Genomic DNA, 12,113 nt, shown 5'->3' on the forward strand with positions numbered 1-12,113 from the left:
TGGATGAAGCAAAATCTCATAAATGCAGCAGGGATAATTTTTCACGGGCATTCAATCTTCAAAGTGTGCACGTTGAATACAATTGACACCTCTTTAAAAAATGAGAGGCAGCACAACCACTTGTTCAAAAATTGAAGAGACACCACTCTCCGAATTTCAAAACCTGGATTTTCCTGCGTAAAGTCCGTCGACACTTTTTAGACACAATCTCAGCTTTCGGCTATCACGTGCAACTTTGTCAGAAATCACTGACAAAGTTGAAAATGTGTGAAGTTCATTATGTCAACTACCGCACTTCTGCCGACAAGCGTGGGTGACAAGGCCACATTCGCACCACTACCTGCTGTTGGAAAACCCCTATATAGGTCGACCTTCACCTTCTATGGCAAGGCACACATCCAAAACGCCTAACTCTTCTTCTTCCTTGCCAAGAATGCATCTGCAACCAAACCTCTCACCATACTCAGCTTTCTTCCTCCCTAAAAATACAAACGCTTGACTCTTCTTCCTTGCCAAGAACACATCTGCAACTAAAACCTCTCACTATACTCAGCTTTCTTCCTCTTTGGAAACACATTTTCAACCAAGTCGCACCAGAGTAAAGGTATCTCATATCACTAGGGTTGAGAGCAAGAGTATCTCATAGCATGCTTTCTCCCTATCCTTTTCTTTGTCCTCCCTCTTCACTGCAGGACAAGGAGATGGAGAGCAATTAGCCAGCACTTGGCATCAACCTTCCGACTTGGAACCGACTGCCTGGAACCCCTTCTCTGATTGCTCACTTAGCCGTGCTCTCGAATACTCATCTTCAACATCTTATGCTTCCTCTTCGTCTACCATATCTGCCTGAAAAACAGATGATGCAGGTGAAGATGATGCTTCGAAGCATGTGGAGACAAGCGCAACGAATACATGTGCTGATCGTCCGCTACTTCTTCAAAAGTAAAAGTATCTCATATCATCGGGGTCAAAAGCAAAGGTATCTCATATCATGTTCTTCCCCCATCTTCTCATCTGTCATTGCTCTTGCCTGCAGAACAAGGAGAAAAGAAGCAATCAGTCGGAAACTGAAATTAAACGTCCGATCAGGAACTGATTGCCCGGAACCTTTGCCTGGTTACTTACCTAGCGTTGCTCTCGAGTGCTCATCTTCAACTGCTGATATGTCTCAAATTCCCTCAGTGAATGCTTTAGGAGTGTGGATCTGTTAACATCGGCTCTTTGCACTGAAGCTGCCAAGCATGAGTGAGTCGCTGAGAGGTGGTGCTCCGAAGAACCATTTAAAGGCAAAGGGTTGCACACCACTTCAGCTATGCAAAAGAAACAAGCAAAAAAGAATACAACACAACGAGCTGGAACAAATCATGTAGCACAAAGCCCTTCCCCGCATAATCGCATAATCCAGACGGAGGAGTTCAAGTAAAGATCCAAGCTAGACACCGTTGCTCTAACCAAAGAGCTCGAGAAGCTTCAACAACCTTTCGCTGGCACCGTCACCAAAGAGCAAAGTCTCGATAATCCTTAAAGATCAAGTCACCAACTGGAAGAAGAGCCCATCAATCTTGAAGATCATACCGTTGACCAAACTGCTCAGGGTTCATATGAAAATGCTGCGAACTTCCTTGATCTTTCAAAGCATGCGTGTCCTGAAACTGCTTGTGGTCATGTTTAAGTTCGACATCAAGCCTCAACGGCTCTTAAAGAAATCACAAGGCCGATTCAAGATCAAGTGCCCACCACCCTTGAATCAAATCCAGTTCAAGATTAAGTCTGTGGAAAGTCCTTTGGAGGAAACCAGAAAACTCCTCCAGCCTAGTTCAAGATCAAAGCTGTGGAAAGTCAACAAGCGCAACAAAATACGTGCCGATTCATTCACTACCAAAGCCAAATATCATCTACCACGTAAAGCTCCTTGTGGTCCGAATTCAAAGTTCAAGATCAAGCCTCGACGGCCCTTGAAGAAATTTCAAACAAAATTCAAGAACAAGCCTTAACGGCATTTGAAGAAATTACCAGCCCAGTTCAAGATTAAGCTTCAACGGTCCTTGGATCGACAACTACATTAAGGGACTTCAAAGCGCATCTTCTACATGTAACAAGCACATGTATGCAACGCGCCTTGAAGTGGGGGCATTTGTAGACATTGAAATTTCGGTGGCATAAATGTTAGCCATTGCATTAAGGTTGCATTTGTAAACATTGAAATTTTAGTGAAATAAATGTTGACCATTGTATTAAAATTACAACCTTCATTCACTTCACCTACATCATACACTAAGTTCACCTATAACATCCACCCAAGTTCACCTACATCATACACTAAGTTCACCTACAACATCCACCCAAGTTCACCTCCAACATCCACCAAAATTCACCTACAACTTGCACCAAAACAAATGGATGGTGGTGATTCATTCCCAAGAAGAATCAAGGAGAGGATTTTACATACACTTTCTCTACTCCCAAATTGGAAGAGAATTCACACCATACCAAAGCCTTGAAGCCTCGAAACTCTAAAGCTTTCAAGCAAATTCTGAAGAATCAAGAAAGCCCTCTTCGTTCTTTGTCAAAATCCTCCTTCAAGATCAAGCTCCAACGGCCCTTGAAGAAACTTCCACTAATTCAAGATCAAGCCCCGATGGCCTTTGAAGAAAGTGTTCATCATTCATCATCCGTTCATCCTAAAGATCAAGCCCCAATGGCCCTTTGGATCAACAAAAACAAATCTACCCATTACAAAGATAGAATCAGAGGCTAAATTTGTAGAAGAGATTGTAACCCCTAAATCATTAATACAAATATTATTTTGTACACGTTATTCTTGTTTCAGGAATCTCATGTTTACAGGCTTATCATGAAGCCTAAGAATTTGCCAGAGCCTACGCCAAAGGCACATTTGTTGGGGTTCAACCTCATTCGATACCTCTTTAGAATGGTGAAAGTTTCAGATAGGTTGGTGATGTGTTGGTCAGCATGTTTGCTCTTGACTAGCATATCATCAACATAAACTTCCATGCTCTTCCCAATCTGTTCGACGAACATTGAATTGACCAGTCTCTGATAAGTTGCTCCTGCATTCTTTAGGCCGAAGGACATGACTTTATAGCAATATAGTTCCCTGTCAGTAGTGGAGGCTGTGTGTTCTTGGTCCGGAGGGTTCATGAGGATTTGTTGTATCCTGAGTAAGCATCCATGAAGCTCAGGAGTTCACACCCTACCATAGAGTCTATAAGTCTGTCTATGAAAGGAAAAGGAAAGCTATCCTTCGGGCACCCTTTGTTTAGGTCGGTGTAATCGACACACATTCTCCACAAGACCTTTTGGAGCAAAAGACTTTCTTTGGTCGGATTTTTCTTAACAAAGACCACATTTGCTACCCATGTTGGGTAATTGACTTCGCGGACAAAGCCTATGCCTTTGAGCTTTTCAACTTCTGCCTTCATTGCTTTGTATCGTTCAGCGTCATAAGATATTCGCTTCTGTTTCACCAGCTTGGTCTTGGGGTCAATACTCAAGCAATGACATATGAAATCGGGAGATATGCCTGGCATGTCCTCGTATGACTAGGCGAAGACCTCAGTGTTCTCTTGCAAAAAAAGATATCAATGTCAATCGAATGGATGGTTACAAGGTGGTGCCAATCTTCACCATGCGATATGGATAATCTTTTGAGATAGAAACCTTCTCCAACTCTTCAGCGGGTTATGCTTGCTGGGTGAAAGAGTCATCTCGAGGATCGTCAGGTTGACTGTTGCCACTGTGAAGATCCAAGAAGATCCAAGTTGACTTCATTCGGGCTGGTCTTTATGACTTGGTCATGTATAGAAAGGGTTTCCTTGGGCACATGCATGTGCTGTTGCTTGACCGAAGTGTTGTAACATGATCGTGCACTAAGTTGATCTCCTCTGATGTAACCATTGCCATAGAGGGTTGGAAATTTCATCAACAACATATGTGTGGATACCATGGCCTTGAGATCATTGATGCTTGTGCGTCCAAAGATGACATTGTATGTCGTTGGGCAATCAACCACCAGGAAGTTAGTGGTAATGGTAGCTGTGTAAGGGCCGGTACGAATGGTGAAAGGTAGGTGTATGCTCCCTAAAGGTTGCACGATATCACCGGAGAAGCTTATCAGAGGAGAAATCGGGCGATCAAGCAACTGTTCAGCTACATTAAGTGCTCTGAAAGCTTCACCAAACATGATATTGACCGAAGCCCCCGTGTCTACCAGGATTCATCGTACTTCAAAGTTGGCTAAGTGAGCTTCCACGATCAGTAGGTCATTGTAAGGGTAGATGATACCTCTTTCTTCTTCAGGGTAGAAACATATTGGATCCCAGTTAGGCTTTTGATACTTGCCTCCCCTGATGTCTTCCAAGTGAAACACTTGGTGACAAGGCTTTAAAGTTCGTTCGCTGTTTTTCATGGCTCTGTTGGAAGATTCATATATGGGTGTGCCGCCGCTTATGGAATAAATCACATCCACTTGGCGTTGGTTACGGTTATAGATCACATTCACATGGCGTTGGCTAGGTTATCCCTTGAAGGATGAAGGAGGAATTGATCAATTTTTCCTTCACGCGCCAAAGCTTCAATATGATCACGAAGGGTGAAACATTTCTTACCGTCATGGCCGTTATGCTCGTGGTAGTAGCAAAACGTGCCCGTGTTCTTCATGGGCTTGTCACCTGACTGCCTCGACATTGGTTTCAGTATCAGGTGTGTTATGCTGGGGTAAATGGCCACGCATGTGGCATTCAAAGGTGTGTATGTGTCATACATCAGGGTAGGGTTTGTCCTGACACGTGCTTGGCCCACTATGTTGACTGCCTAGGGGCGGGCATTATCGTGGCGATACCTTTGGTTATCACAATAGTGTCCCTTACTTCTTTTACTAAAATAAAACTGGTGAGGATGGAAATCTTTCCTTTTGCCCTGAGGTTGATATGTCTGTTGACTTGTCGAAGTATTAAGTAAGGCAGGGAGAGGCATCGTTTTCATTTGGAAGGTCGAGGTTTTCTCATTTGGTTAGATCTGGCTTCCACTCCCTACTTGCTGATAAGGGGTGGCTGTGAGGGGTTTCCCTTGATATGTCCTTGCCTCGACGGAGGCATGGTTGTAAGCCTGTGCCATCACCTCAAAGTAAGTCTTCCAAGTGTTGGCATTAATCATGTACTTAAAGAAACAGTCACGTAGTCTTGCCGTGAAGGCTTTGAGGGCAGTCTTATCGTCTGCCTCGGCACATTGGGAATACTCATGGCTGAAACGACCAACATACATACGTAATGACTCGTCTGGCTTCTGGAGAATAGTGTACAAGTCATCTGCAGAGTGCAAGCGATCGGTCTGGAAAATGTGTTGAGAAACAAACAGTTTCCTCAATTCCTCAAATGAGTCTACCGTCTCAGGTGGAAGACGACAATACCAGTTTAGAGCTCCGCCAGAGAGGGTGAAGGGGAAGAGAAGACATCGCTTTTCGTCGGTGTGCATCTGGTATGCCATGGTGGACTTAAAGAGGTTAAGGTGTTCAATCAGGTCCTCCTTTCCAGTATAGAGTTGCAAGCCAAGCTTCTGTTTTGTCTTTGTTTAGAGGGGGTGTTGAAGATCCTCCTTGTAAGAGGGCTAAGCCCAGGTTGGTTCCAATAAGGTATCTTAGCTTGTCGTTTGGCCTTCAACTTGTTTACTTCCTTAAGGAGCTGTAGGACAAGAGGGTCCTGAGTGGAGTCGTGTACCACTGGAGCTTTCTTTCGTAAGTTTCCATCCCCTTTTGTAAGTAGGAAGGTTTGATCAAGAGCATGTGATTTTTTCCTGGACTCGCCGTACTGACTTCCAAGGTATGTCTATTGGAACATCTCTAAGTCCCCTATACCTTCGTGTTTCTCTAGGACTTGTTGCCCCTTCCCCAAATTGGTAGTCGGCCTGGGACATAGGAAGGGACTAAGTCTTTCAGAGACCCTTGGGTCATTGATCTTTGAGCTTACATGGATGAGATTGTCTCGACGTTGCTTTAAGAAGTCTCGACAGTCGCGAAAGACGGCTTTCTATTCTTTCACTCCTTCTGTAAGAATGTGTCTTCCCCCACTTCTCCTGCTTCAAGTTGAAACAGCTGGGTTGAGAGAAGTCTCATGTTGATCAATGTTTTGATGATTAGCTTGCTCCTCATAAGGGATACCCATGTCGAAGGAAGGTGACCCTCCGTGTTGGGGGGCACCAAGATGATGGTTGATGTCCACAGGGGTAACGAGCTTGCGTGTTTGAGTATGCCTAGTTTCGTGGAGCGTCTCAAAGAGCTTCTGTTATTGCTCTTGGAGGACCTCATTCTTCATTACTATCTTGTTATTCTGAGCTTCTAGCACATCGGCTTTAGCTTGAAGAACAACCCCTTTCCTTCCTTCTTTCTTTGCCTCGCACCAAGTGTAAGAGGGGTATCATTCTGCATATTGTGGCTTCTTTCGCTCCCCATGTTGGAGAAAGATGCCTAGTGAAAAGAGAGTGTACGAATGGTGGAAACCACATTGACAAAGGTGAAGAGAATGGGAATAAGTGTCGTTCCCAGAGACGATGCCAAATGTTGATGCACAAAATCAGTGAGGACTTTGGTACAACAAAAAGTGTTAAGTTTATGACCTTCGCTAGATTGCTCCGGTCACTGGTGTGGATAAGTATGTAAATGGATAGAGACAGGGAAGCAAACACAAGATGTACATGGTTCAACTAGATTGGCTACGTCCACGGAGTAGAGGAGTTCTCATTAATTGTGAAGGGTTTACACAAGTACATAGGTTCAAGCTCTCATTTAGTGAGTACTAGTGAATGATTTAGTACAAATGACATTAGGAAATATTGTGAGAGAATGATCTCTATTTATAGAAGAGAGTTTCTAAGTTCATTCTGACATTGACACGTGTCGTGTTGTGATTGGCTTCTGATGTTGACACGTGTCACGCTATGATTGGCTTCTGATGTCGACACGTGTCGCGCTGTGATTGGCCTCCTGGTTGGAGGGAAACTCTTCTGGATCCTTGACGGTATAACGTTGACCAGTGCTCAGTAGTTTCGGGATTAGTCAAGTATGGTACAAACATCTGGTACTGAGTTTCCTTGAGTAGAAGAAGCTTATGACTTATGAGCTACAATAGCAAGTTGTCGACAATGCAGATCATATGGCAGAAGCGTATGCACAACGATAAATGGTTCCTTATTGTTTAGAGCACAACTTTATTTTAGAGAGAAAAGACACTGCTCTCTCATCAATTTGGTTCTATAAACATTTTTCATGTTGGTTTACAGGAGCCAATCATTGTTACATACGTATAAACCTATTTTTCTGCATTTGGAATTGAACAATTTCATATATATATGGCTCTCTCCTTAACCAACCAATATCAGAAGAACAAATATAGATTTTTTTTTTCCAAAAATTTTACTATTATTAAGGGGAGGGGGAGAGTACGAAACTATTATTTTGGAGAGGGGGGGGGGGAGTTTTGAACTTGGAATGCATAGCTAGGTAAAAACCAACACCCTATACACCAAGATATTGGACCACAAGCATTAAGCTCACTATGTCTAGACGTCAACCCATTCAGCGAACTAAACTTGTCAATTCGATCTGATTCTGCTGTCCCAACAAAAAATGATATCCTAAACCGAATGCAGCAGATGAATAGCAAAGCATCTAAGATGGAAAGTGCAAGCGGTTCTCCGGTGATTCAAGTGCTTGTTAAGCCAGAAGCCAGAAGTTTTTGTGGGTCTTTGTATTGAGAAGGTAGCCTCCGTTTTGGCCCTTTTTCTGTACTCCCACACAAGTGCAACTGCTTTTATCAATCAGATACTCTGCTGTGTCTACTGGTTTTGCCCCTCGCGTGGAACCTCCAGGCCTCCTGTAACTGTTTGATGTACACAAAACAAAGAAATGAGAGAATTACCAAATAATTCAAGCTGATCAATCTTCCTATGGCACTTCACATGAGCATTTTCATAAGATTTGGGAGTTGAAGAATTTCTAATTTTGAATTTAATTCTCTGCTTAATTGTAATTTTCATTTTACAAACTAAAGGTCATACATCCATATATAGCACAATCTTTGGGCTAATTTTCGTTTGGGGACTACTTTTGTGAAAAGCACTTCTGCTCATGAATACTTTTTCTGGAATTGTTCTCTAGAAACCCTGGAGAAGCATAAGCATCAAGTGCTTCTTCAGAAGCTACCAACTGTGCCCAAAAGAGGTTTTGGTTGTCAAAAACGCACATTTGGGCATTTTAGAAGCAGTCCTAAACACGCTCGACTTAAAACTGAAAATCAAACAATGCTATGGTAAGTATATCAATCAACGTCGATATTCGTTGTAAAATGCAATGTAATTATTTGAGTGTATGAGAAAACACACCCTAAGATAACTGTAGAAAGACTCCGTCGTTGCCCTATAACAAGGACATTCACCCCAAGAACCTTGCTTTGATCTAGAATAATACTTGCTTTGTCCTTGCCTTCCATTAGTGCCACCTTCTCTACCCGCACACGCACTTTTGGTTTTGCAAGTTTGCATGCATTCTTCATTTCTTCAAGAAACTCCGTGTTCCCTAAGCTTCCTTCTACAGATGCGGTGGTGGAGCAGCCCCTAGGTCTTCTAAGGAACGTTGTTATTGTGTAACGCCATGAATTAGGGTTTTCAATATGGAAGAGGATCAATTCATCGTTCTCGAGAACCGCTTTAGAGAGTGCATATTGGAGTGCACCTGCTGACTCTTGTGTTGGATCTGCTACCACCATTATTCTCCGTGGCGATGCATTACGTCCATAGTCCATGTCCAGCAGGTATTGATACACCACCATCAACTGCCACCACCACCGTCACCACCCCGGTTGCTACCACCAAGTACAACCAGAAAACCCCAAAGGGTTTTGCATGTAAGAAGTTTCTTGTTCATGATTATTATTAATTAATTAGGGGAGTCTGTTACACCCATCCCTCCGGACCCGGACAATTTCCAGCGAAGCTCCTGCGGGAAACCATTTGAGATTGAAATGTTAGCTAAAAGTCTAACACATAAAACTTTCTTCTTCCTTTTATTTCAAACAGAATAATATTCTTTTAGTTATGTTTGTTATTCTTCTTTTCTTGGCCTGTGCATGCATTCAGATTTAAAGTAGCTTCGAGCCACTAAAGTTCAACAATTTTAAGGTTACAACTTGAAAATATCTGTCACTTGCTAAAAATAAACCTTGAAATATATTTATCTGCCACTACTAACGCAACAAGTTACTTACCAACAAACAACAACCGTAAAAGCAACCACAAAATACGAAGATAATGAGGAAAAGAAAAACTCTTCAAGAGCTCAATTGGAGAAAGAAATAAAAATTTCCTCATCAATCTACTTATCATGCTCTGATTGATTTTTAATTATGAAATTCTTTAATGTTACAAATAAGTTGAGTCTTCTCTAAAATATTGAGTTTCCAGTGTTTTTCTCTAAAAGTGTAATATTATCAAGCACTTATGCGATCTCTATGTACATTTCCTTTGTAATTTTCCTCGTTTTTCATTTTTTACTTTACAAATAAAATATTGTCACAATGTGGTATTTATGGTCAACTCAACATGTTTCCTGCTTGCATTCTTATGTATTTTTTTAAAGAATAAAATCCAGAATGTATTTTAAATAATGGGAGCTTACAAAATCAAAATGCAAAAGGGTATGTACTCTTCACATTACAAACACACTACTCAACAAGATTTAATCAACAAAAATACAAGGAAATAAATCTGAAAAACAAACTGTCTTGTGTGCTTCCAGAAGTTATTGCTTTCGTTCAGATTTGCTATTTTAGCCGTGAAGTTGACTTCAAAGAGAGCTAGAATGATGGATTTAGCCTGCTTAATGATAATTATACAAACGCGAGAGCTAAAACGACCAAAGTGAGCGTGCCGGAGTGGTTATCGGGCATGACTAGAAATCATGTGGGCTCTGCCCGCGCAGGTTCGAATCCTGCCGCTCACGTTTTTTTACAGATGCTTCCATTGAGAAGTGGTTTTTTTTTTATTTTTTTTTATACTATCCAAATACAAGACTTCCAAAAAGTAAGGAGTTAATAGGCTAGACGTTGTACGCTGATGATGTGGGTCGCGATAGAAAATCATTCTGAAAAAAAATAAAAAATAAAAAAAAATAAAAAACTGAGGTTATTTTGCCCCTCCCTGCACATGTCTAATAAAAAAATGACTCGGCTTCTCGACCCTCCCACTTTCCATACATTCATATCCTCTTCTATTTTGTACGGTCACGGTTAAGCTACGTTAACATTTTATATTGATTTTTTTATAAAGATAATAAGACAAAAAATAATAGTAATATAAAATGTTGACCTGACTTAACTATGACCACACAAATAGAAGGAGATGAGAGTGAATAGGAAGTGGGAGGGCAGAGAAGTCAGGTTAATAAAAAAAATAAATAAATAAATCCCCTGCACATGCTACAACCTCCAAAGTAGAAAAAACGCAAGACACATGATATCACTTCAAGTTAATCTCCCAATGAAGTTTTTCCTTACAATCCTTGAAAATCTTTAATCCAATTATCTCCCATATAATTCGTCGTACCGTCATAACCTTCATCAGGAAAGAAATCCAATAAAAGTAATACAGCCAAAGCGGCAAAAACAAGATCATTAGATATAAAACAAAAAGCAAAGCATCATGTAACTGTTCGAAAACTCAAATTGAATAATACATAATAATCAAGTTCCACCAATGTAAAACTCAATAAGGAAGACAGTTCATACCACTAAACTATAAAGAAAACGGACAGAGAAATGAAGGTAACCGCACCAAGTTTATTCCTTGAACCAATACATTTTTCAGTAACAAAACCGAGAGTGCTGTAAACTAATCCAACAAATCTGGGCTAAGTGAGAGTAAGATGAGAGAGAGAGAGAGAGAGAGAGTTTAATTCATGAAAGAATGTGTCTCTAAATTATAACTCAAAGGCACCACTGTGATCGAGTTACAGGATGCACCCCACCGTAGCCAAGGCAACGATTCCCTTTACTCTCAGTCTCTCTGGGGTTGCATTAATTTGCATGGCATTGGCATCGTTTCCAAATCATTGTATCCCTACACAGACAGACACCATACACGTTATATATACACACCCCACGGCCACCACCATCTCTCATCATCCATCAACTGTACGTGCTGTCACTATTAATTGTTAGAAAACAGTGTTGTCCTTTCAACAAGATGGATACTGGATCGGTCTTGCTCTTTCTTGCAGTGGCTGCTATAATCTTCTTTTGCCCATTAATCATGGGACCGCTGAACCCTCCGGCGCTCCCGCTGATGGTTGCCTTCGCAATGGTTTTAGGAGCCGTCTGGATCGCTCTGAACCATGCATCTAAGTGATGAATATGATGCCAGTGGCAGAGTTATGTTATATGTGTACTCCTCTATGCATGCACAGACTGCATGAGAAATAATAATAATAATAAAAGAATAATAATTTTGTTATTGGCTTAATTTGTTTATTGGTCCCTTAACTTTTCTTTAGCTTCTGTAGCCCCTTAAGTTTGTGGTCAAATTTGTAACGTTTTCCTTCTATTTTATTTCATGTTCGGGGAGAGATTTACGAGTTGGGCTAACTCCGAGTGCAACCAAATCCCATAGAAAATTTGATAGAAAAAGTACCACTTCTTACTAATAATTCGATACATATTGTCTTTTGTTCTTAACTTATACAGTGACGACTGTGACATATTTGCATTAGCTTAGGTTACTTTGAAAGGTTTTATCGTTTATATGTCTCGACGTTTTTTTTTTTCTTCCTCAATTTGCAAATTATGTCTTCTTACCCTGTAGTTTGATTCACACATTTACAAATTCAAGGGGAAAGAAATTAAGCTCCTTATTGTTTGGAAGGTTCAAGTCTGTACACAAAACCGACCACTGATCCACTGGGGCTAACTTTTGGTCTCCAATGAAGATGGATCAAATCCTCGCTTTCAGGAGAATCCATTCTCCTTAAATCTTCATACATAAAGCTACAAGATTTACGAGTTTTATATTTAATTTCTTTTATATATATACATGCATACAACAAACATGGC

The 12,113-nt window shown here is 41.1% G+C and overlaps 1 protein-coding gene and 1 non-coding gene across 2 annotated transcripts; one reads left to right on the top strand and one right to left on the bottom strand.

Moving 5' to 3' along the window:
- Positions 1-7,726: 7,726 nt before the first annotated feature.
- Positions 7,727-8,863, bottom strand: LOC103425627 (uncharacterized). Its single transcript, XM_008363715.4, has 2 exons — positions 8,395-8,863; positions 7,727-7,892 (listed from the first exon to the last, which is right to left on the bottom strand). Exons 1-2 carry the CDS (start codon positions 8,838-8,840, stop codon positions 7,727-7,729), a joined length of 612 nt encoding a protein of 203 aa, XP_008361937.3. The 5' UTR covers positions 8,841-8,863.
- Positions 8,864-9,927: 1,064 nt separating this feature from the next.
- Positions 9,928-10,009, top strand: TRNAS-AGA (transfer RNA serine (anticodon AGA)). Its single transcript has one exon. It is a non-coding gene; the product is annotated as a tRNA-Ser (tRNA).
- Positions 10,010-12,113: the final 2,104 nt, after the last annotated feature.

Source organism: Malus domestica, chromosome 16 (genome assembly GCF_042453785.1).
Source record: "Malus domestica chromosome 16, GDT2T_hap1".
In the NCBI taxonomy this organism is placed as follows: Eukaryota; Viridiplantae; Streptophyta; class Magnoliopsida; order Rosales; family Rosaceae; genus Malus; species Malus domestica.